The sequence below is a fragment of the Malus sylvestris genome, chromosome 14 (assembly GCF_916048215.2).
Source record: "Malus sylvestris chromosome 14, drMalSylv7.2, whole genome shotgun sequence".
NCBI classification, from domain to species: Eukaryota; Viridiplantae; Streptophyta; class Magnoliopsida; order Rosales; family Rosaceae; genus Malus; species Malus sylvestris.
In genome coordinates, this window is record NC_062273.1 from 25,177,382 (window position 1) to 25,201,478 (window position 24,097).

At 36.8% G+C, this 24,097-nt stretch overlaps 3 protein-coding genes across 7 annotated transcripts; all 3 read right to left on the reverse strand.

The window, feature by feature from the left end:
- Nucleotides 1-5,717: 5,717 nt before the first annotated feature.
- On the reverse strand, nt 5,718-10,153 carry LOC126600287 (1-deoxy-D-xylulose 5-phosphate reductoisomerase, chloroplastic). The gene is made up of 12 exons (XM_050266872.1): nt 9,757-10,153; nt 9,300-9,481; nt 8,899-8,985; nt 8,574-8,699; nt 8,428-8,490; nt 8,019-8,168; nt 7,742-7,809; nt 7,245-7,356; nt 7,050-7,154; nt 6,808-6,929; nt 6,321-6,467; nt 5,718-6,140 (listed from the first exon to the last, which is right to left on the reverse strand). The coding sequence occupies exons 1-12, from the start codon at nt 9,845-9,847 to the stop codon at nt 5,972-5,974; spliced, it is 1,422 nt and encodes a 473-aa protein (XP_050122829.1). The 5' UTR covers nt 9,848-10,153; the 3' UTR covers nt 5,718-5,971.
- Nucleotides 10,154-12,094: 1,941 nt separating this feature from the next.
- LOC126599897 (peroxisomal membrane protein PEX14-like) lies at nt 12,095-23,225 on the reverse strand. 5 transcript variants are annotated; one of them, XM_050266363.1, is made up of 15 exons: nt 23,163-23,225; nt 16,650-16,764; nt 16,486-16,528; nt 15,872-16,110; nt 15,747-15,786; nt 15,463-15,659; nt 15,133-15,322; nt 14,891-14,980; nt 14,660-14,730; nt 14,490-14,532; nt 14,333-14,394; nt 13,703-13,747; nt 13,524-13,592; nt 12,518-13,062; nt 12,095-12,379 (listed from the first exon to the last, which is right to left on the reverse strand). In XM_050266363.1, the coding sequence occupies exons 3-14, from the start codon at nt 16,508-16,510 to the stop codon at nt 12,559-12,561; spliced, it is 1,575 nt and encodes a 524-aa protein (XP_050122320.1). In that variant the 5' UTR covers nt 16,511-16,528; nt 16,650-16,764; nt 23,163-23,225; the 3' UTR covers nt 12,095-12,379; nt 12,518-12,558. The 5 variants fall into 5 exon arrangements, with proteins under 5 accessions (XP_050122320.1, XP_050122317.1, XP_050122321.1 ...); XM_050266360.1 differs by having other exon boundaries at nt 15,872-16,113; nt 23,163-23,224; XM_050266364.1 differs by having other exon boundaries at nt 14,333-14,379; nt 15,872-16,113; nt 23,163-23,223.
- On the reverse strand, nt 17,176-20,214 carry LOC126599898 (uncharacterized). The gene is made up of 3 exons (XM_050266365.1): nt 20,200-20,214; nt 18,038-18,396; nt 17,176-17,940 (listed from the first exon to the last, which is right to left on the reverse strand). The coding sequence occupies exons 2-3, from the start codon at nt 18,392-18,394 to the stop codon at nt 17,404-17,406; spliced, it is 894 nt and encodes a 297-aa protein (XP_050122322.1). The 5' UTR covers nt 18,395-18,396; nt 20,200-20,214; the 3' UTR covers nt 17,176-17,403.
- Nucleotides 23,226-24,097: the final 872 nt, after the last annotated feature.

A 24,097-nucleotide genomic window follows, 5' to 3' on the forward strand; every position in this document is an offset into this window, starting at 1 on the left:
TTTCTATTTGTATTTTTGTTCATCCATGGAAATGAATATGTTTTTTATTTGTGACAACTTTTTGCTGTCTGGATCTCACGCGGTATTGCCAAAAAGTCATTTAGGGATTTGTCCCTTCCTATAATCTTTCAATAAATTTAAGTTTTTTTGTTTTAATCACGGTTAGTCTATGAAATTAGATCGAACTGAATTTATGGGGTTTAATTTTAGAGACTAGATGGATAGATTTTCTATTTTTGAAACTATTTTGATCTGACGGTCCAATTTCTAAGATCAACTGTGATAAAAATTCTGAAATTGAAAGTTCTCATTTGTTTAGTTCGTAAATGATATTTAGTTGAATTTAGTTACGCAAAATATAGTTTAAGACTATTAATAGAACTTCATCAAGTTTGAATTTGTCTTGCAAGTAAAGGGGAAGATGGAAAGATGAAATTCGGCTATTGAAATTTCAAAAACCAAATTTATTAGGGAACTTTAACGAAAAACATCCGGTACTGTTCACTTTAACGAAAAACCACATTTTTACACTAAAAAGTCAATCATGATACTATTCACTTTACCCTTTATTTTGTTCTTATCATTCAAACTCAAAGTTTTCATGTCCTTTTCATTAGTTTTCCTAATTTATTATACATTTCTAAAAGTTACAAGGTCAATATCAAAAACTTGAATGAGAAAATGATTCAATTGCAAATTAGATCCACTAGCTTTGTATTGATATACCAAATTACATAATCACACATGTCATGTGGCATCACACCTTGATATTTCACTTTCGATTAATGCTGGCTAGACCAATTTTTCATATCACATTTACAAACCATTTGATTTCAGATCACATTTGCAAACCATTCGATGTGTCACATATAGTAAATAAACACGTTAATCAACACTTAAAGAATAATTCAATCATCAATAACCACATTATATGGTTTACAAAATATAGTTTAAACAAATTGTTTCTCTGACGTTACCCTTCACTCCCATAGTTTTACTTACTTTTTTTATATTATCTCGTATTTACTTTATGTTCTTATTCTTCATTACACATGCTGTCAAGGAAGAAATACCTTGTCTCAAGAGTAGTAGGTCTAGTTTTTTGAATGCGCAACTACAATACGTATTTTGCGTTCAAAGTTAAGGATAGTCACCTATTTGTGCGTAAGTAATTATTAAACGTCGACCAGAAAAGATTATCACAATAGATTTCATACAGATTGACGGTTGTTAGCCACCCGACCATGTACATTTGTCCCTAACAAAACCCTTAACTTCTAGCATATGGTATCTTCTCCATTACTATATGTTCTCACAAGTCATAATGAACGAAGAACTTCTTTCTCATAAAGCTCTCATAGAATTGGATGTGGCTGCTGGCTGATACATACAGCCAATACGGTGACTCTTTTGTTAAAGTTTTTTAAAATGGGACCCAAAAAAGCAATTACAGAGAAATATCAGGTGGAAAAAGCAAATTAAAGGTGGGATGACTGTGAATTTCACAAGGCAGCAATATTTTTGTGTCCCATTTTGGTACCATTTGGTCCTGGGTCTTTCATCTTATGCACCATTATGCTATTTTCTCAGTGCCAATTATCCAGCTGCAAAAAGCTCCTCTAAAACTAAAACACTGAGAAAGTGTAAAAGCAGATTCTTTTGATTTCTCTTTTGTATTCTGTCTTTGGTGTGAGAACTGAAAGGATGAATGGTTTGTAAAAGTTAATATGAGTATTTCTTTTGTAGTTTGTCTTTGGTGTGAGAACTGAGAGGATGAATGGTTTGTAAAAGTTAATATGAGTATTGTTGACTTGTCAATCAGATTACTTGATTTTCAAGTAACTTATTATTTAAGTGACTTCAAGTGATCTTGCAACGCTAATATGGTTAGAATAATAATATTAACTTTGATTAACCAATTACGTAGTCCATATTTAGTACGACTTATTCTGGTAGGACATAAAATATATAATTGTGATTATGAGTATCTCTCAATTAAAAATAAGCTTGATTGAGAGATATCCTAGCAACTATAGAAGGATTGTCCATGCTCTCACAATACACATCCTATTCCAATGCTAAACCTTATCCACTAGCAGGAGAACTTAAATTGTAGAGTATAAGACAATTATGAGTTCTTCACCGCCAACCTTTTATCGTATTCTAAAGATAAGTTCATCTCTATTTTATATTACTTCAACTCATTGTATTTGTGATTCTGATGTCTTGTTATTGTTGTAAAATTAGAAGAAAAATATCTATATACCAATAGCTAGTTAGCGTTTTACTGCTCCCTCTGCCAAATATAAACAAATTAAAAAGATAATTGGTCACATCTCAGATGAAATTTATGTAGCTTCTTCTTTTACACATCGCCATAATGAAGGGATAATAGACCAAGTAATGAAAGGAAGGGAGGGAGAAGCTAGCAGAGAAGGGAAAGTGGCCATCTGGTTTTGCCTGTGCCCTGCAACCTGTGGGGTACTAGCCAATAGCTGCTACTTTCACATCCTCTCCTTTTACTTCTTTTAGGGCATACAATGCCAAAGGCTGTAGAAATCTCAGTGGGCAACCCATATTTTTTGGGTCATGCCCAATCAATTCCACATAGAGACCTCATCTCCCCTCCATCCTCCCCAGCCTCCCCTTCATCGGATTGAACCCATTCTAGATTTCTGTGTCTAGATCTTGCAGACCGAGAAATCTGAACCACTTAATTTCAATCATACGATCCTCATTAGCTTATTCTACTAACTCCACAAAAATTCAAAAACTGGAACGGCCCGAATCTTTTTTTCTCTTTCTTGAACGCTCTAGATCTCTTGTTCCTCGAGCTCCAGACACAGAAATCCGAAGTGAATCTTATACCCCCTCCATCCTCCTCTTTGATTTTTGCATTGTACCAGATCAGTAAAAAATTTATTTAAAAATAACTATGAAATAGGTTATTCTTTACAATTGCAATTTATATAGTTTATTTAAAACTAACTAAGAAAACATTGTCCAATGAGTCATTTAATACAATACAAAACACAAAACCATGTATCCAGATTCTTAGTCCGCTTCATCGTAACGTTTGACAATATGAAAGATAACAGTCAACACACCACTAAAATAATGCATTATAGTGCAGTGGATTGTGACGTTTGACAGTTTAAAGGAAAATGTAATCATCACAAAATGACTAGAATTATACATTATAGTCTTGGCTATGAAAACGAAGGCACAAGGGAACAATTTTGTGCATGGTACCAAAATTAATACTATTTAGTAAGAAATTATACAGTACAGTCCGACGTATTAAATGAAACTCTAAAACAACATCTTTATTAGAAAAATAGGGTTCGTACGAAGTTGTATGTACATTTGATGTGTGCAGTAATGTTATGTGGTACCTGTCTACTTGGTTGGGGATGTGTAATTTTATAATGGGTAAGATTCCTTAAAGAATGAACAGAAGCTGGCCATGTTCATTGTTCAACAAGAATCCACTTAAATTAGCTTTTTCCTTTTCATCCTCTTAAAATGGCAGACCGCACCTTCACTTTCATGCCCACATTATTATCCACATTTTAGTATCCATCTCCATCGGGCACGTGTTGAGATTATGAATTCCACATGAAGAAAAACAATGGACCTTACATGTGCTTATAATTAATTAGGCTACTACTTATATTGCCAATGATTTTATAGTGAACTCAACTTTCTTCATACTATCAAAGTATGTTGTCTTATGTGTGAAGTCCAATGACCATACATGCTCCATGTTACCCCGTTTGTACTATCCACGTATTTGGCTTGAAAATTTATCACACCTAAGGAGGAATGTTGAGAATGAATTTCATATTGATGAAAGAAAGCAAATTACACGAGCTTATAAGTAGATTGCATTACTTTTCATATTGCCAATTGATTTTATGTTGTACATGATACATACACTTATATGAATAATGACATGCAACTGTAAAAAAATGTTAAAATTGGTGTGGTTTTAATGATACGTATCATTCAATATGATGTAGCTGTAAGATTTATTTTCCACAACTATTTAAATTTTCTATGTTTAATCTTAGTTATTTATTCTCATATCATTCAATACTACATAGTACTGAAGAAATTTCTGAGACGAAGAATTGTAACCTTGAAAGAAATTGCCATTAATTATTGTTTGATAACACTGTTTCCCCAGTAATATCATGTACAAGTGGAGGAACCATCAATCATGGCGATGTGTCAACTAGCATGACAATTGGTAATGGTAGCTATCTTATTCACTCTCATAAAAATCATTAGTATTTGATTTTGTTTCACCTTCGGACACAGAATATTTTAACGTTCGACATTTTATCTCTAAGACAAGTTTATATCAACAACAGTGTTCATAGTTGATTAGCGTTTGTCTTCCATGATACAAAGATAACTTCCTTACGATAATAACATTTCCAATCCTAAGGCTCCAATGAATCATGATTTTGTTGAACTCCTCAAAGACTCTCTTAATCTCTAAATACTTTTGGAGACAACCCCGCTTTCTTCATCTCATTATAAAGACTACGGAGACTAGAGTAATGGGAATCGTTGGAATTTTTATGGAGAGATTTGGACAAAGCGCCCGTGTTCTTTGGACATTTTGTTTGTTTTGATTTGATTGCGCAGTTTTCACAGTTTCCAATCTTTAGATGCATGTGAGGAGGAGGAGGAGGAGGAGGAGGAGGAGGGCATTATTGGATAATTCAACTTCAGTTGAAAACGATGAATGGAGAGTGGAGAGGGCAAAGTTGTCAACTACACCAACCCTTCTTACATGCATCGCCATCTCTAGCTATCTAATACTCCACTATCATTTGTATGTGTTTTTTTTCTTTTCGTGTCATTGGTTTGAGATACCACCAAGGAGGCAAATTAAGTGTGTGTAAGTCCTCCTTCAAAAGAGGCTCATAATTTTTAACGCTCACAATGCAGAGTTTTTTTTTACGGTAAGAACATGTACTAGGTTCGAACATCTACAATGGTGTCTTCTACTTAGACAGAGTAATCGATCCTTGAAGTGACATAATGCTACAACACTTAGTGGGCCAGATTAATGGCAATTTTAGATGCTCGTATTGAGTATGCGTTTCATATCTAGTCGGAACTCCACAATGTGAACCGAGCTTTTAGGCTGTCAACCTTGTTTTTAGGCTTCTTGGGCCTTTCTGGTTTGGGGCGGCTAGCTTGGAGTTTTTCAAATTTCTTCCCCAGCCCAACACAGACGTCCACCTTTTTTTGATTGAGGTTGGAGCTTGGAACTTGGTTCACATTGCGGTAGTAACACTCCCAAAAGGAGAGAAAATGGCCTACTTTTCGCAAGTTCGGGCTGGTTTGGTATTGCTGTGCTTTGAAAAAAAGCTGCTTCTGCTGTGCTGTGAGAATAAGCAGCTGTGAAATAAAGCAGCAGAGTGTTTGGTAAACTTTTTTGTAAAAATGCTTTTGAAAAAAAAAAAGCAGTATTATAGTGTTTGGCAAACTTTTATGTAAAACAAATGTGAAAAAAACTGGTTTTTCAAAGCTAGGTTTTGCAACTTCTTGTTTTTGGCTTTTTTCATCCAAAACTATGAAAAAAAACTGAAGCTGAATGTTTACTAAACACAAAAACAGCTCCCAGCTTTTTTGATACCAGCTTTTTTTAGAATCACCTCAGTACCAAACCAGGCCTAACAAGGACTGAGAACAGAGAATCAAAGGGCAAACAATGCACAATTTCACTACAGATCGGGTTTTCAATAGTTCATCTTGTTTCTGTCTTTCGACATTTTACCGTCCACAGTAGGACTTCTCTTCGGAGGGATAACGTATTCATACATTTAGAACCTATTTAAGGGGGGAACGCATTTCCGTTCAGTGCCCCGCCCCCCGCCCACAAGCTTGTGAAATCTTGGGAGATTCAACGTACTGACTGACTCTCCGATCATAGCATCGGTTGGTAAGTTGATCATGCAAAAACAGGAATTGAGCTTCCAGAGCTTTGCAAATCGGCTGCATAATCTCGTGCCCATAAATCGTAATGTATGATTTCCTCGAGGGAAGGCGAGGCCACTAGTTCTGCCCGATGCTTAGCACATGTTAGCTCAACAATCTTGAAAATATCAAGATAACTGATTCTGCAAAACAGGAAAACTTTTATATTAGCAGAGAATTTCGCATGACGAAAACTTGCACACCAGCGAGAAGATTTGCAATTTCACAGCTCGGGCAGTTAAACTGCTGAGGTGACCATAATTGTTGCCAAAGTTTGAAAGTTAACATTTTCTATCAAGGGAGAATGAATAAAGAGCTCATACTTTTCACTGATAAACATCTCCACAGCCTTTTCATTTGCCGCACTAAGAACTCCAGTCATGGTGCCACCGGCCCGTCCAGCAGCATAGGCAAGGTCCATGGATGGGTATTTCACATTGTCAGGAGCTTTAAAGGTTAATGAACCTAGCCTGCATCAATATTAGTTTCTAGTCAATCTGTGACAGTTTCTCGAAGAAGGAAGCGTTATGATTGTAGTAGATTTCGGCAACATAATGGGCATCTTATAAACTAAATTAAACATTCAGGATTCACAATAGACGAAACCACCATTGAATCATTAGAAGTTCCGACAATATTTGACATAGTTACCCAGCTTTAGAGTCAGAAATGCATGCTTATTCATATAACATAACTTAGTTATCTGAAGGAACATTTAGAAAATTCTACGTTACCATAAATGAAAAGAAAATGAAGAAGAAGGACGCAAGCTGGAGCCCCATGAAATAAAATAAGGAAAAGGTTCATTACTTGCACAGATCAAGACGAGGCCATGTTACTTCAGAGCAGTAGATTCTCTCTGGCCATGACATGGTGTAGAGGATTGGCAAGCGCATATCAGGCCATCCCAGTTGTGCCAGAACAGATGAATCCTGAGAAGAACATCACAGAATACAAAAAATATGAGTTTGCAGTGTTTTTACAAACTAAAGAAACATTTAAAACACAAAATTAGCATGCCAAAACTACAGATAAATGTTCAGTAGCTGAACCTGTGTTTCAATCATTGAATGTATAATGGACTGCGGATGAATCACAATCTCGATATCATCATATTCGGCTCCAAACAAGTAATGAGCTTCAATGACTTCGAGACCCTGTCAATGAGTACAAAGAACTTAATATTCAGCTCTAATATGGTGCTTTCCATATAAACGGTTTCAACATGAACACAGACGATAACAAACCTTATTGAAAAGAGTCGCAGAATCAACAGTAATCTTCTTTCCCATATTCCAGTTTGGATGCTTCAGAGCATCAGCAACTTTAACTTCTTTCAACTTCTCAACAGGCCAATCCCTGTCAGTATTGGAGTGAGAAATCGTCAAAATCCTCCCTATGCAACTTTAACTTCTTTTAATTTCGCATATTCACTAATGACTGAAACTAAATCATTCAGAAAGATGTTACAACAAAAGTAAATCACTGTTAGAAGTGAACTTGAATACAGGAACATCCTATGCGAAATTGTGGATTGAATTATGTTTTAGTATTTCTTATTTAAAATGCTTTTTCTTTCAAGAAAAACTTTTAGAGAAAGAAAAAAATATGGGCAAGTTCAAACAATTGAGGAAAATGATAAATTCCTGCTAACATTGACAGGTAACCCCTTTCTATATATTCTAAGTAAGAAAGTTAAATACTACTCAGCTTTCATATTCCAACTTAGATTATGATTTCATACCTGAAAGACCCACCAGACGCTGTCAAAATGATACGCCGAAGTGCACCCTCTGGCAAGCCTTGGATACACTGAAAAAAAGGAGAATTCATGAAGCTTCACTATGACATAAGAGTCACAAATATAAAATGATCCGGCAAGCATTAAAATAAAGTGCAACACGTAATGTAATAATGCTTTGTAATACAAACATAATAATGTATGTAACAGATATATCCATTATTAGTACATAAATTATCTGACAGATTTTTAGCTATCAAGATGAATAAACATTCCGTACCTGAAAAATCGCAGAATGTTCTGAATCAGCAGGAAGAATTTTCACATTATGCTTGTGAGCAAGAGGAAGAACGAAAGGACCTCCAGCAATCAGGGTCTCTTTATTGGCTAACGCTATGTCTTTCCCTGCTTCTATTGCAGCCACTGTAGGCTAAGATAAAAAAGTAACACGGGAATTAACTCTCCTAATTTATATTCATTTATAAGTCAAATACTGTTTTCTTTTCTGAAAATACATTTGTTCAATTTCGTTATAAATCATCAGTCATTATAATTTGTTAGCCAACTTTGCTATCCCGTCAACCTTCCCTTGTCTTTCAGTTCCTAAATTATGTATTTCAAGAGTTATACGCATAGCTTCTTTTCAGAAAAAATTTTGACACTTACAACTTTAATGACAAAGCAATTACCTTCAGTCCTGCACAGCCTACAATTCCTGTAACTACTGTGACTGCATCTGGGTGGCGGGCAACCTGAGAAGAGAAAAATATGAGCAATTCCTTCAAGATGAACAAAACAAAATTCATCAACCAAGGGCAATTAGATGCTAGTCTACCTCAACAACTCCTTGCTCGCCCGGAATAATCTCGGGCTTTTCATCTAAATCAGCCAAGGCCTCTTTAAGTTCATTAACTAATGACTCATTTCTAACAGCAACAAGTTGGGGCTTGAATCTCCTCACCTGTACAATGCAAAAAATGGATTCTCAACCCCAACGTAGACAAGAAATATCAATCCGGAACCCCAATTTACTAGGGTTGGTAACTTTATTATCAGGGTGAATTTGTGGGGTGAGTCTACTCGAAATTCAATACTTACCCATAAGTTGGGATGAACAATCCTTTTAAGTTCTAGGAACCGTTACTTATCTAATGGATTACCTGATCCACAAGAAGAGTTACATTTGAACCAGCTGCCAGCGCCACAATTCTGAATTTATCTGGGTTCTCCGCCACTATGTCTAATGTCTGTATAAACAACAGAATCCGATCATAATCAACAAATGGGATTCCCAGAATTTGTTCCTTTAAGAAAGAAAAACAGCTTCTTTTCCACCACTAAAATAGAGTTTAAAAAACTTTCTGATTCATGTGATGCTTATACAGCAAGATACAACTCCCACAAATGAAGTAAATCATGTTATTTCAATATTTGATCTTCCAACCTTCTATCAATTTAATTCTCTTTTCTGTTAACAACTCCATGCAGGTCTTACTAGTATATTAGTATCCTTAATCTCCAATAAACAATTTTAGAAGAAAAGAAACAATCTTTTCGATACCTGGGTTCCAATGGAACCGGTAGATCCAACGATCGAAATAGGCTTGGGACCGTCCCAAGTCCTGCGGCTTGTCTCCACCGCAGCACGTCCAGGCCAAGCTGGAGGAGGTGTCTGTGCAGCTGAGCATTGAACTCTTCTCCCAATTACAGTTCCGCAATCTCTCCTCCTCAAAGCAAACCCCCCTATGTTTCAACAAACAAAACATCAAAATTCAGAGCTCATGCAAGTAAAATTTAAAGAAAAAAGCACATATATCCACTCCATCATATGAACTTATAATTTTACAAAAAAGCAGATGGACCTCATCACTTTACAATCACAGAATCACAGTGACCCATTTGAGCAGTAATGTCAGCATGCACTCTGGAAAGCCAGAATTAAAAAAAGTCTCCATCTTGCCAGTTTTCTCGGGAACCAAACAGAAAATTGAAAGCAAGAGAAGCACAGTAACTGCTACCTGGAAGCTTGGGGAGGTGGCAGCTGGACTTGGCGGAATCCAAGAAAGAGATGGCTTTGATTTCAGCTGGAGATAACAAATTGAGAGCCATCCAATCCAATCAAAACTCTAACTTTTTGGATCCAAACCAACAAAAAGCAATAATCTTTGAGATAAATGAACAAAAAGAAGACAACCCTTTGAGCCAATTTTTCTGTGGTGCTGGAAATTGCAGAACTTTATAGTAACATTTGTAGTGGGTTTTCTAATAATAGTAAATTGGGTTTCTTCCTTTGCTAATAAATTATTTTGAATTAAAAATATTAGTAAAAACTAAAACAAATAAATAATCAAAACATGGGAAGTGAGGTGTGAACAGATGAATAAGGACGATATGTAGGATGGGGACGACAACGGAATCAGCCTCTTCTGGTGGACTGTAATTACCATTTTAGTGGGAAAATTTGATCCTTCATTTAGCATACGACGCCGTTTAGAAGTTAGCATATTATTATTTGGATAGGATAGGGACTTAGGAGTATGCTGTTTACAACATTTGATGATATTCCTCTATAACCCATCCAAAACATTTGACGTGGATTCTGAGGAGGGAATTGTTGCCTTGTATAATTGTAGTTTGTATTCTCTTGTATTTGAAATGGAAGGCTTATCAAAATCTTTCTATTTTTGTGTTTATTACTGTGCTAGATTTGTGAAATACTAAGAAGACTCTCAAAAGCGGGATTTTTTATGGATCCTCCGCCACTTCATGTTTTTGACACAATATTTATAATGTTGATACATAAATTTATGTTAAACTGTGAAGTGACAGAGAGTTCATAGAGAGTGTCCTTAACATTTCTCTTTATTCATACACGATTTCTCTACGATGAAATTGAAAAAGAAGAGAAATTGTTAAGTGTAGGGCCAGTCCAAACTTTAAGGGGTAGAAATAGATGAGAGAGGCCGGATCCTTCAATCACATCCGTTCATCGTACATCATGTAGCTAGTTTTCGTCAACTACTGTTTATATTTAAATTTAAATAAAAATATTACCGTACGATGTATGATGAAAAAATGTGATTTGAGGATCCCCGAAATCCTTATAAAGAGAGTTCAACGAGGATCCTCATTCGAAATAGATGCTGACTTGAGTTGATCCCATTTTTTTCCTTTATTTTCTTGTTAGGTCAAAAGGATTAAGGTACCTGAAGTATTGAGGTTATAGTCGATACCTTATCACAAGAAGTTAAACAAGTTACTAAATGCTTATTGGATCCTACTACCCACCATAAGTTTATATATTCATCACTATGTTCAAGATAAACGTGATTACAAATATTCAGATTCGACGAGGGTCTAAATCCATTTTGTTTAAACGCATTTTCTCCCTTTATCAACAAAAACAAAAAATTAAACACAAAATGATTTTAAAATACGAAATAATTATCAAACGAGGCTACACTAATTTTCATTTCTAGGATGTGTAGTGGTGTAGGATATGTGTATAGGTGTACAAGATGAGAGATGGTGGTGAGTGGTGAGTGGTGAGTGGTGATCATAAAGGTGAGGGGTATGTAGTGCTATTTCATGCGTGTACAATTGAAATTAATACCAAATTAACTTCTTCGTTAGAATTCCACATAAAGTTGGTAACTATCATAAAAAAGCTAGACCCACTAAAAATCATGAAGAAAAAATCGATAAAAGTTGTATATGAGTTTGTTTATTGTACATTATTTTGGTTATTCTTTGAATAATTTGTCAATATTCACGGAAGAATCAAAATTATTTATAATAAACAAACTCATAGATCACTTCTATCGATTTTCATTATCATAAATTACATTGAAGAATTATGCTAACTTCAGAAACTATTTTGGATAAAAGACTATAAATAAATTATCAATAAGAAATGGACGGCCAGAAGTGTCCAACTCTACAAACCCCACTTCAAGTTTTACAAAGGCTCCTTATTCTCCATGTGACCAAAACGCGCGTTTCACAAATTTCATATGGTGATAATTTCATAACTCCTGTCTAAACTTTTCAATGATTTTCAACTGGGTTGCCGACGGTGTGAATTATGCACCAAGAAGTACATAACATGCATACATATACGAGTAGTTATACGCCTATTTCTTTGCGCAGTGCATTTATACAAGATATTAACTCAAAAAGTACGTCAACATGCATACGTATACGAGTGGTATCTATGATCAAGTTGTTCAATGTGGGGTGGACGCATTACGGTGCAGTTAGGTATGGGACCAGAATCAAAACCAAAACCGTTGAAAGTGTCTGAGCAAAAGTGATTTTTAAAGAAGCATCACCAAACGAGATTCGAATTGAGCAGGATTGGATGCAAATAACCACCAACATGCACATTATATACTCTGAACTGATTCAGCGTTTGGCCATTTCTTTATAATGTTCAATAAACAAATTTATCAGAAGTGTAACCACCACCAAAGCCTAAAATTCAGCTTTTGGAAAAAGCACTTTAGGTTCGGCCTTTCAGCAACTTATTTTATACGTCAACATCTTCTTCTGCTCTCTCATCTCATCCATGCATGTACTGTTATTGTATCTCTGAGTTAACTTTTGAAAGATTTTCGGGTAGGTTTCCGAAGGAGAAGAAATCTGCACCAGAAATGCAGTGTCAATATAACATTAACGAAATGAAGCTGATGGCTTCGTGAATACGGATGTTCAAGAACAGAAATATACATGTATTTCTTGAGCAATTTTACATAATGGACGTAGATATACAAGTAGTACCTGAGATGATTAAGGTGTTCAATGAAATGAACTCATGACTATTAATGGCTCACTTCCTCTTCTTGTATCTCAGTAGTCGAGTTCAGCGGTGAACTCCCATTGATTTGCTCCGATTCACCTCCAGATTCAGCTAATTTTGTTACCCTCTGCAACTCATCCGCCCCTTCTGATGGGCCATTGGTCGCTTCTGATGGGTGTGCAATGGGAAGATCGTTACCCAGCTGTTCTTTCTGCACTGATGGTTTTGGCCGTCGGATAGCTTCAGCTGCTGCTGCCATTGCAACAGGAGGTGGCTGGGGAGGAACCCATGTCCGCTGAACTGGTTGCTCACTAGTTCGTACACCATACGACCCTCCATTGACTTCATTTTCTATCTCAGTGATTCTGGAATTTTTCTGCTGCTGCTGCCACCACGGCACTGTACTGTCACCGTTTGACTGATAATTGAGCCCATTGTCCTGAATGCTGGAATTCAAATTGTCACTGCTTACTTGAGATTGAAGCACTTGGCTCGGGTTGTTTTGGGCCTGACCAACTTCCCAAGGCTACCCAAGAAAACATATAGTACCAATCATCTCCATGTATCAAAGCATGAAAACTGAATTTTTATTACACTTTGTCAAACTTTTAAAAGAGTCGAATAAATCTCTCTATAATTTCATAAAGCTTACAACTAATTCTGGTAACATTCCATGATAATATTTAGGAATGATAAAACGAAACCATTTTCTTTTTGTCCAGAATCCAGATTTTGAAAGACGCTGTAAATGATCCAACAATGTTTCCTAATCCGGAGTGAATCAATTTCGAATCCTAGCTTTAACCAACCGGAAACCAAAGGTTGGTAGCCCAATTTTAAATAACTGGCCTCGGTGGTGGAGACTATTATTTTCTATAGCTAAATTGCTTAATGCACTCAATGAGTCTACGTTAGTCCATACCAGTTTCTGTTTCCTTTTACTGAAAGGAGAAAGAGGGGAAGGTGAAAAGCTCTCAAAAGCAATACCTTAGCTCTAGGTGCCAAGCGAGGATTTGATAGTTGCTGATTAGGGTTCGGGGGCAAATCATCAGTGTCCTGCACATCATCCAGAATGAAGAACAATTAGCATTTAAGCCAAAAAAAAAAAAAAAAGGAACAAAAAAACTGATTTCGATAAAAAAAAAAAAAAGCAAGAGAGAGTTTACTTTGACATTAGGAGGTTTCTCCCCTCTTTGTACCATGGCCATGATCTGCAATATTATAGTAAAAGTTAAATGCGCGGTCAAGAAGTTATCACATAAGTGATAATACCATGGGGCCATAGACTTGACCAAACATAAGATCAAATATAAACTTACAACGACTGCAAGAATAATCTGCAAAATCAATTTGCAGTTGGAATGATAAAGACTACCAGACAAGCAACAGGTTAGATAATTTCAAAGTGTGTGAAAGATAATTTTCAACCTCGTCAACTTATACTCTTTTAGGCGTCCTGAATCATCTACGATTCATCCCTTCTAACCTTAAATTTGGCTACTCTTAGTAACAAATTCGCGAAGGCTAGAGTAAACTCATAGCTGCCTGATAAATCCCCATAAACGAGCTCTTTGCATCTAATGACTGTCACTGGATGACCATCCAAACTCAAATTGAGAGATAACATAGTATTTTGTGACAGCTTATTTAACCACATCAACTTTATATGTTCTAAGAACACTGCATCCCTTAAACATTAAACGGGTTTTATAGGATAGAAGAAAAGCTCTCAATAATAGACACTACTTATTTTAAAAACATTTCCGAGCAATGAAAAGGCCATAAAATTTACTTACATCCATATAAGACTTTGGATGAGGTGCAGGTTCCACAGATGCAGCAGCTGAGGAAGATTGCACCGTACAGAAAATTGTAACAATACGAAGCAGAAATCAATATACTTTAAAAAGATTAAACAATTAGAAATTTGACAACTGATTAGAAAATAATAACCTGAGCGCATGTCATACTCTGCCTTGCCATTCACATACTGTTGCTGTAAAACAGATACATGGTAAAAAGTTAATAAAAAAAAACTTTCTTTTGGATAGATCTGGATATCATATTATCTAAAGCTTTCCCATTTAAATAAGAATATCAAATTTGTGCTACTCTCAGCTGACCTTTGAATTTGTGATAGCGATGCGATTGTCTTCATGATCAACAAGAGAGGTTCTCGAGGCTTTTGTTTCTCCTGATGGTTAGGCAGAAAGATGGGATAATCAAATAATCATCATCAGATTCCAATTTTGTAAACAAGAAGTTTCTGATTGCAAACAAATGACGAAGTGACTGTTTTTTCGGCAGAAATCAAGTATAGCCACTTGATTGAACAAATAAAGTATTTCCTGTACCTTCCAATTTCCGTATGGAATTACTCATTGACTTCATTTCTTGCACTTGCACATCCAACAAACTCATGAGTTCCACGAAGTATTTCCTCTCTGGCCCAAGTATAAACCGCAGCAATTGTGAAAAGGTAATACTCATCAGTATAAAGAAGTGAAAATCGAAACAATAATGATAACAAAATATAAATTCAATCAAGATAGAAATAGGTTAAAAGACGATTGGTACAAAAGGATCACAATCGCACCTTCAGTCTTAGAATTCAGCATTTCCTGGCTTACTTTTGCCACATCTGATGCTGCGGCTGCGGCTGTTTTAGCAGCTGCCGCAGCTTCTTCTGCCAAACTTGGTTTCGCGTCAACTTTATTCTTAACATCATTCTCATCTTCCAATACAACCTTGCGTATCCAAGCCTTCAATCTAGGAATAAAAGATTTCTAAAACAAGGAACATGTTATTAGACAGCAATCGAGTGACAGAAGTTTTATGAGAAACTATGCCAAGAATCATATAAAAGCAATATAACACGATGGACAAAATTAACAAGTCATGATTGTACAAGGTTGAGTACAAATACCTTAATTAGTACAGCTGCTCCACAACCAGAAAGTGTCAGTACTCCTACAGCAACAATGGCATGAGACCAGCGAAATCTATACCCAGTTAATGTACCCACAGGGGAAATTGCTTTAGTGGGAGCAGCGGCGGAAGGCTGCAAAGTTTGAGTTGTATTTTGTGCCTGAACATTTGACGATGTCTTCACCTGTCCATCTGCTACAAGAAAATATACAACCAAGGTTACATAAACAATTGACAAACTCAGGTCAAATAAAAAATATCAGGTTTTTGTGACGGTGTTACCTTGATTTCCGGTAGTTGCCTGCGTACCTGAAGGTGGGTCCTTCAATTTGCAAACAAACAACATCAACCACGAAAAACATAGAGCCTTAACAATTAGCTTGAATACCAATAATCAATTCACTTACAGGCACACGCCGAAATGCTTCGTCAATCTCTTCTTTTGTGAGCCCCTTCTTCTCGAGAAAAGACCGTCTGTAAACAACAGGAGAGCCCCTAACTTTCGGGTGCGCAAGGAATTTAACAGCATTTTGCACTTGTTCCTCCCTCATTGGTTCGGAATTCACAAACACCGACGGTGTAGAGCTTTGCTTGGGGGGCTCATCCCCATCATCTTGCTGACCCTCAGTTGTGGGTTGAGCAATCCCTGCTGCTCAAGTTAACAACCACAATTATTATTTTCACACAAATTAGACTGTAACTAATATTGCAAGAACTATGATTTCTTTCATAGACCATAAATTTATTCAACTCATTAAATTATAATCATAAAAACATCTCTCCTGGTTTATTCAATCAATCCCACCAGGAACTAAATTCCACCAGCAAATTATTCAGTAAAAATCTTAAAAATTAACAATAATTAACATAACTGATAATATATTCAAATTGTTGATTTAATTTTCAATTTTCAATTGCATAACTTCCTCAGCAACTATATGAGCAGTACTGAAACAATAAAATTAAAGTAAAAAAGAAACAAAATTTGAGAAAATAATATAAAGAGAGAGAGAAATGGCACCTGGGTTCTGCTCTTTGTCCGCCATAGTGACCTTCTCCTCCAACTGAATCACTCAAAATTACAAGAAACAATGAAAAAAATGGAAAAACAAACAGCAAAAACTGATTAAAAAAGCTTTTAATTCACCATTAAAATTGTGAAATTCTGATCAAGAAATAACTTACACGAGACGACGGAAATAGTGATGTCAGCAGGAAGCTAAGGTGGGCTTTTGCTCATCCCAAAGCAGCTTGCTTTTATTATTTATTAAAATTGATTTTCGAAAGGAAGACAAAAAGTCTGAAACTTTGAGGGTGCGTTTGTTGCGCCGGACTGTCTCGGACTGGACTAGCTGCCGGGACTAAGCTGGACTGGCTTAGACTGGACTAAGCTGGACTAACTTAGTGAAGCGTTTGGTGCAGTCTCGGACTAAGAAGCAGGATAAGAAAAACAGTACTGTTCACCAGATTTGTGTTTGCTTAGACTAGGACTACAAATTTTTGTCATTGTGTAATAGAGTAATGCTACAAATCTCATGATATGGGTTAATTGGAGCATATTTTTGCCATGTATATTATGAATCTTAAAAAAAATTGACAATTGTTTTGTTTCTATTACCTGCTAATAGAATTGGGTTTAATTTGCAAATGTAGCTTGATTTAAACTCTATCACCCAACAGAAGAAAAATAATAGTGGCCAATACATGCAACTTCAACAAATACAAGTACATAAGATCTCCATAATTTAGAAAATCCTAGTTAACATTAGTTAACATTAGCCAAAATAGATCTCCATAATTTACAAAATGGCTAGTAAACATAAGCCAAAATACTAGTGCAAAGCTAAGTTATAAGTCATAACATAAGACTGTATGATTAATAAAATACATCCATGTTAACGTTAATAAAATACATCCATGTTAACATTAGCCAAAATCCTCATCCGCTTGCGTTGTCTCTTAAAAGTCTTTGGACGAACACTTTCTTGAGTTCCGGTTTGATTGCCCTGAACACTCCCACATTTTTTGGTTTATCCAAAATAAGAGACAATGCATCAATTTGATCCATAGGAGAGAGACCCATTGCTTCAAGTTCATTAGCTATGTCAGTATGATCTGCAGTACCTTGAACTAAAGCTTCAGTTACCATTTGCATCCTCTTCCCACTTTCAACATAAAAATCTTTCAGTCCACTGATAATTGCCTCGGTTCCATCACTTGAACTTCCCACAGCTCTTTTCCTCTTTCTTTGGCTATTTTCAGATGGGGTGCTTTGTTGGCTTTGTTGGTTCATTGAAGAAACAAAATTATCACCTCCAATATCACTTTCACCAACATGATCATGACTTTGTTCCTCCACCATTTGAGCAGGGGTTTCGGCTACATTACCCGTAGCCCGATCTTTTCCAAATATATATGCAAATCTATCAAACAGTGGAAAAGGTTTGCTTCTCCATCCATCGGCTTCTTTATTTCTCTAAGATTATATCAACATAGCAAAACTAAAATTTAGCATGCGTAACAAATATAGGAGCAAGAATATAACTAATGCATAAATAAAATAGGATATGAACCTGCACATAAGTTTGCCATGCGTCATCACTGTCAACTTCAACGCACTTTTTGACATCATTCCATGCAAATCCACTTGTGTTTATCATGTCAACGACCATACTATATGTTTTTTTCCATTTCTTCAACTTGGACTCAATATGTGGATTTGCCTTTATATTTGAATGAGGACATAAAACATTGACAGCTTTTGCTATTTCAACCAAAGTACCTTGTTTGAAAGCACCGGTGTCACACCGTTGCTTCCGAGCAACAAAATCCTCAAGAACTCCTAGTAATACTTCTTCCTCAAATGCTTCCCATTTACGCCTTCTTCCTTTTGGCTCTTGAGTAGCATTCAAAATATTTTCGTTATCCATACCTAAACAAAAAATATTTTAATGAAGGAAAATACCATACAAATAATCAATTTGCATAATATCCAATCAACTTGCATAATATCCAATCAACTTGCATAATATCCAATTAATTTGCATACCATCCAATCATTGTGCTAATATCTAACAAATGCATGATAAAAAGGAATACTAAAATAAAATGTTATCATTAAAACATATAGCTAGTTCGGTTGCTGGTTCCTAATTGCTCTCCACTCATTATACATTTCCTCAGCCATATCATTCCTCATTGCAGTCCACTGGTCCGATGATTGAACACTACCAACATATTCACCTTCTTCTGTATTTTGTCCATCTTCTATTATTGGCAAATTCTCCATTGGATCTACTAACATCTCTTGCCTAATAAGATTGTGTAGTAGGCAACAAGCAGTAATTATTCGACCTTGTGTCCTTATCGGATAGAAAGATGGACTCCTTAGTATCGACCACCTTCCTTTTAGCAAGCCAAAACAGCGTTCAATTACATTCCTTGCCTTAGAATGCTTCATGTTAAAATATTCTTCCTTATTAGAAGGTGTTCGTCCCTCCCATTCAGATAAATGATAAGGTATTCCTCTATAGGGTGCAAGGAATCCTTCACCATTTGTATAACCACCATCTACAAGGTAATAACAACCTAATGAAAAAAAAAACAGACCTTATTAGTGTTTTGTAGTTGACAAACAGAACTAAACCTAACTTAGAAAGTTGAGACTAAGTAATAATCTTACCCGCTGGTACCTTAAAACCATTAGGCCTACTAATTGCATCATGTAGCACTCTAGAGTCTGATGCGGAACCCTCCCACCCCGGAAACACATATATGAACTGCATATCTCCTGAACACACACCTAACACATTAGTTGCGACTCGACCCTTTCTTGTTCGGTATCTTGGTTTGTCAATTTCAGGTACATGCACATCAATGTGTGTTCCATCCAATGCTCCCAAGCAATTCTTAAAAATAAAAAATAAAAAACTTTTTGTTAATTTATACAAAGGGAATGAAGAGTTAAAGCTTAAGGAAAATGAAAAATATTTCTCATCATACCTTAAAACATCGCCACCTAGCATCTGTAGAATCAATAGGCACAGGCTGTGGGACTTTTAGTAGGAAACCTTGTAATCGCAAAATTCCTTGCAATACGCTATTGAAATACCTACTTATAGTCTCTCCCGACCTATAAAATCTACCGCCAACACTACGATTCTTAGTATGATGTGCTAATATTTGTAAAGTCATACACACCTGTTCCTCTACAGACACCAAACCATCAGTTTTTACCCTCCCATCTTGACGAAGTAAGTCGCATAATATGCCAAAAGTCCTTCTATCCATTCTCAATTCGTTAACACATTCAGTATCAGTATTCCCTATTATACCATTCAGATAACACAAACTAATCTCTCGTCTAATAAGTGAACGGTTAGTCAATGTGGGTCGTTCAACATGTCTCTGTTTGCCACGTAGCATCATCACCACAAGAATCGTACAAATACAAATTGTTTCCAAATAAGACATCTCTAACAATAAGATCAATAAAAGCTTCCTTCGATCCATATCTATCCAAACAAAAAAAAAACAAAAAACAAATTAACTAAATCATTAACCCGAGGCAACAAATATACATATGGCGTTGAAAAAAAAAAGTTTTCATTAACCCGAGGCATCATATTCAAAATGTTCTACTCTTATACATCTATAAACATGTGTCTAAGAACACTAGTATGAGGATTGCTATCATTGCTAGGCATTGCATGTGAAAAGGGAAATTAAAGGACACCTGTAATGCAGTAGCCTTAGCTTTAGCCTTCCGTTTATGCTCATCTTCTCTGCAACCAACAACCACAACAAATTGCAATTCAGCATCAACCCCACACAATACAAAACATTCACATTGTATACACAGTACATACATACACACTGCAAACACAGTACATACATACACACACTACATACACTGCATACACTACACACACTACATACACTACACACATACACTGCATACACTACACACACACCCTGCAAGTACACACACAGTGCATACATACATACACACACTGCATACACCCTGCATACACCCTGCATACATACACACTGCATACACAGTACACAAACACACACACACTACATACACTACACTTACACACACACTGCATACACTACACACACACCCTGCATACACACTGCACACACACACACTCACACTCACACACTGCACACACACACACACACTGCATACATACTGCATACACACACACACACTGCATATATACACACACACTGCATACATACACACACACTCACACTTACACACACTGCATACATACTGCATACATACACATACACTGCATACATACTACATACATACACACACACACACACTGCATACATACACACACACTCACACTTACACACACACTGCACACACACACACTCACACTCACACACTGCATATATACACACACACACACTGCGCACACACACACACACTGCACACACTGCATAGACACACACACACTGCATACACACTCACACACAAACTGCACACACACACACAAACTGCATACACACTCACACACACACTGCACACACACACACTGCATACACACACACACACTCACACTCACACACTAAACACAGTCACACACACACACACTGGACACACACATACACACACTGCATATATACACACACACACAAACTGCACACACACACTGCATACACACACAAATTGCACACACACACAAACTGCACACACACACACTGCATACACACACAAACTGCACACACACACAAACTGCACACACACACACACTACATACACACACACACTGCACACACACTCACACTCACACACTGAACACAGTGACACACACACACACACGGGGACAGAGTGCAACAAACTCTTACCCTCACACACACACTCTGTTTTTATACTCACACACACACACTGCATACATACTTGCATACACACACACTGCACACACACACACACACTGCACACACACACACACGCACACACACACACACACACTGCATACATACTGCATACATACACACACACACACACTGCGCACACACACACACTGCACACACTGCATAGACACACACACACTGCACACACTGCATACACACTCACACACACACTGCACACACACACACAAACTGCATACACACTCACACACACACTGCACACACACACACACACACTGCATACACACACACACTGCACACACACTCACACTCACACACACTCACACTCACACTTACACTCACACTCACACACAAACACACACACACACTGCACACTTACACTCACACTCACACTCACACTCACACTCACACTTACACACACACTGCATACATACTGCATACATACACACACACACTGCATACATACTACATACATACACACACACACACAAACTGCACACACACACTGCATACACACTGAACACAGTCACACACACACACACACTGGACACACACATACACACACACACAAACTGCACACACACACTGCATACACACACAAATTGCACACACACACAAACTGCACACACACACACTGCATACACACACAAACTGCACACACACACAAACTGCACACACACACACACTACATACACACACACACTGCACACACACTCACACTCACACACACTCACACTCACACACTGCATACACATTCACACACACACTGCACACACACACACACAAACTGCATACACACTCACACACACACTGCACACACACACACACACTGCATACACACACACACTGCACACACACTCACACTCACACACACTCACACTCACACTTACACTCACACTCACACACAAACACACACACACACACAAACACTTACACTCACACTCACACTCACACACACATTTTACACACACAACTCACACACACATTTTACACACACAACTCACACACATACACACAAAAACAGATTACACACACACACACGGACATATTACACACACATTTTACACACACAACTCACACACACACTGCAAATAACACAGGTTACACACACACACACGGATAGATTACACACACATTTTACACACACAACTCACACACACACAGATATTACACAGGTTACACAGATTACATACACACACACACACACACACAAACACACTCACACACACACAAACACACAGACAAATTTTTTTTCAGTACACACAAACACACACACAGAGAGCACACACCTGAGACTAATCTCAATTTCATCTTATGAAAACCCCAAATTCTAATCTCAATTTCACCTAAATAACAAAACCCTAATTTGTTCAATTGCAAATCCACTTGTATATTATGAATTTCTCAAACCCAAAACAACAAAATCAAATAAACCTCAGTTAATATCACAAACAAATCCACACAAATCGACGAAAAAAAATCCAAGATTCGAAGCTTACCGACTAGAGGCAGATGACAGCGACCAGATGCAAGGACGACGATGAGCGTGAGGACGATGTGGGAGCACGGCAAGGACGACGACGAGGGCAGACGCAGAGATGAGGACGATGTGGGATGTGAGATGTGGGAAGACGCGGTTTCTCTGGCTTACGAGTCCGCCCGAATTTGGGATCCCTCGTGAAGAACGGCTAAGCCCCCCCTTAGTCCTAGCGAATCCCACCTAAGCTCATTAAAGCTAATCCCGGTACCCACCAAACACTGGACTATAGTCTAGTCCAGTCCAGTCCCAGCGAATCCTGTCAAACAAACGTGCCCTCGAAAGACTCCGAAGACAGAGTTTGCGACAATTTTTCTTTGGGAATTTGTACGCAAAATTATCTGTTTAGTTCACGAAAAAATACATTTTTATACCGAAAAATTAATCATATTACTATTTATTTTGTTAATTATTTTATTTTTAATGTTAAAATTCAAAATTTAAAAAAAAATTTCATTAGTTTTTTTATTTTATTTTATTTTTTAAAAAATCGGCTGAGGTGCTTTGTGGGCGTATGGGCGGTTTTGGATTATGGGCTGAATTCGTTTGGACCCGCAATGTGAAAGAAGGGCTAAAACTCTTGGTCCAAGCCCAAAGGTTTTGAGGCTTGTTTTAGTTGTCTTGTGTTGCTAGGGCTATAACAACGTTTCCTTCTTGGCATTTATCGATTTATTTTTCCGTGTGTGACGTTAAATTGGCACGTAATGTTTACTACACGTAGATTATAACACTAAGTCTTGATCGGAAGAATGACATACATGAAATTGGTTCGTTATCTTATAGTGTTCAGGTCTAATTATGTATTTTTATGTGCAAGTTTTTCTTCACATGTAAATGTATTATTAGACTAAAACACAGTCTCAGAAAAGACGTAATTGATGCAAGATTTATGTTTTACCTTTCGTTTGTTACGAGAAATATATTGATTAATTATGATTCATTCTTTTCTATTGATTCTATATTACCGTATTTTATGTAAGTTGCTCTCTTTGATTGGAGACTTTTTTTGTTTTTTTTGTTTTTTAAGTTATGGAAATGATAAGTGAGCAGAGGATGTGGTGCATTGGGAATTTGGGATGACTTGATCAATCAATTTATTGATTGCATCTAGCTAACCCCGGCAAATGAGCCTTGATTATTGATCAATTTTGAGCCGTTGATCAACATTTTTCCTTAATAATTATGATAACTTGATAAGTGTATATCA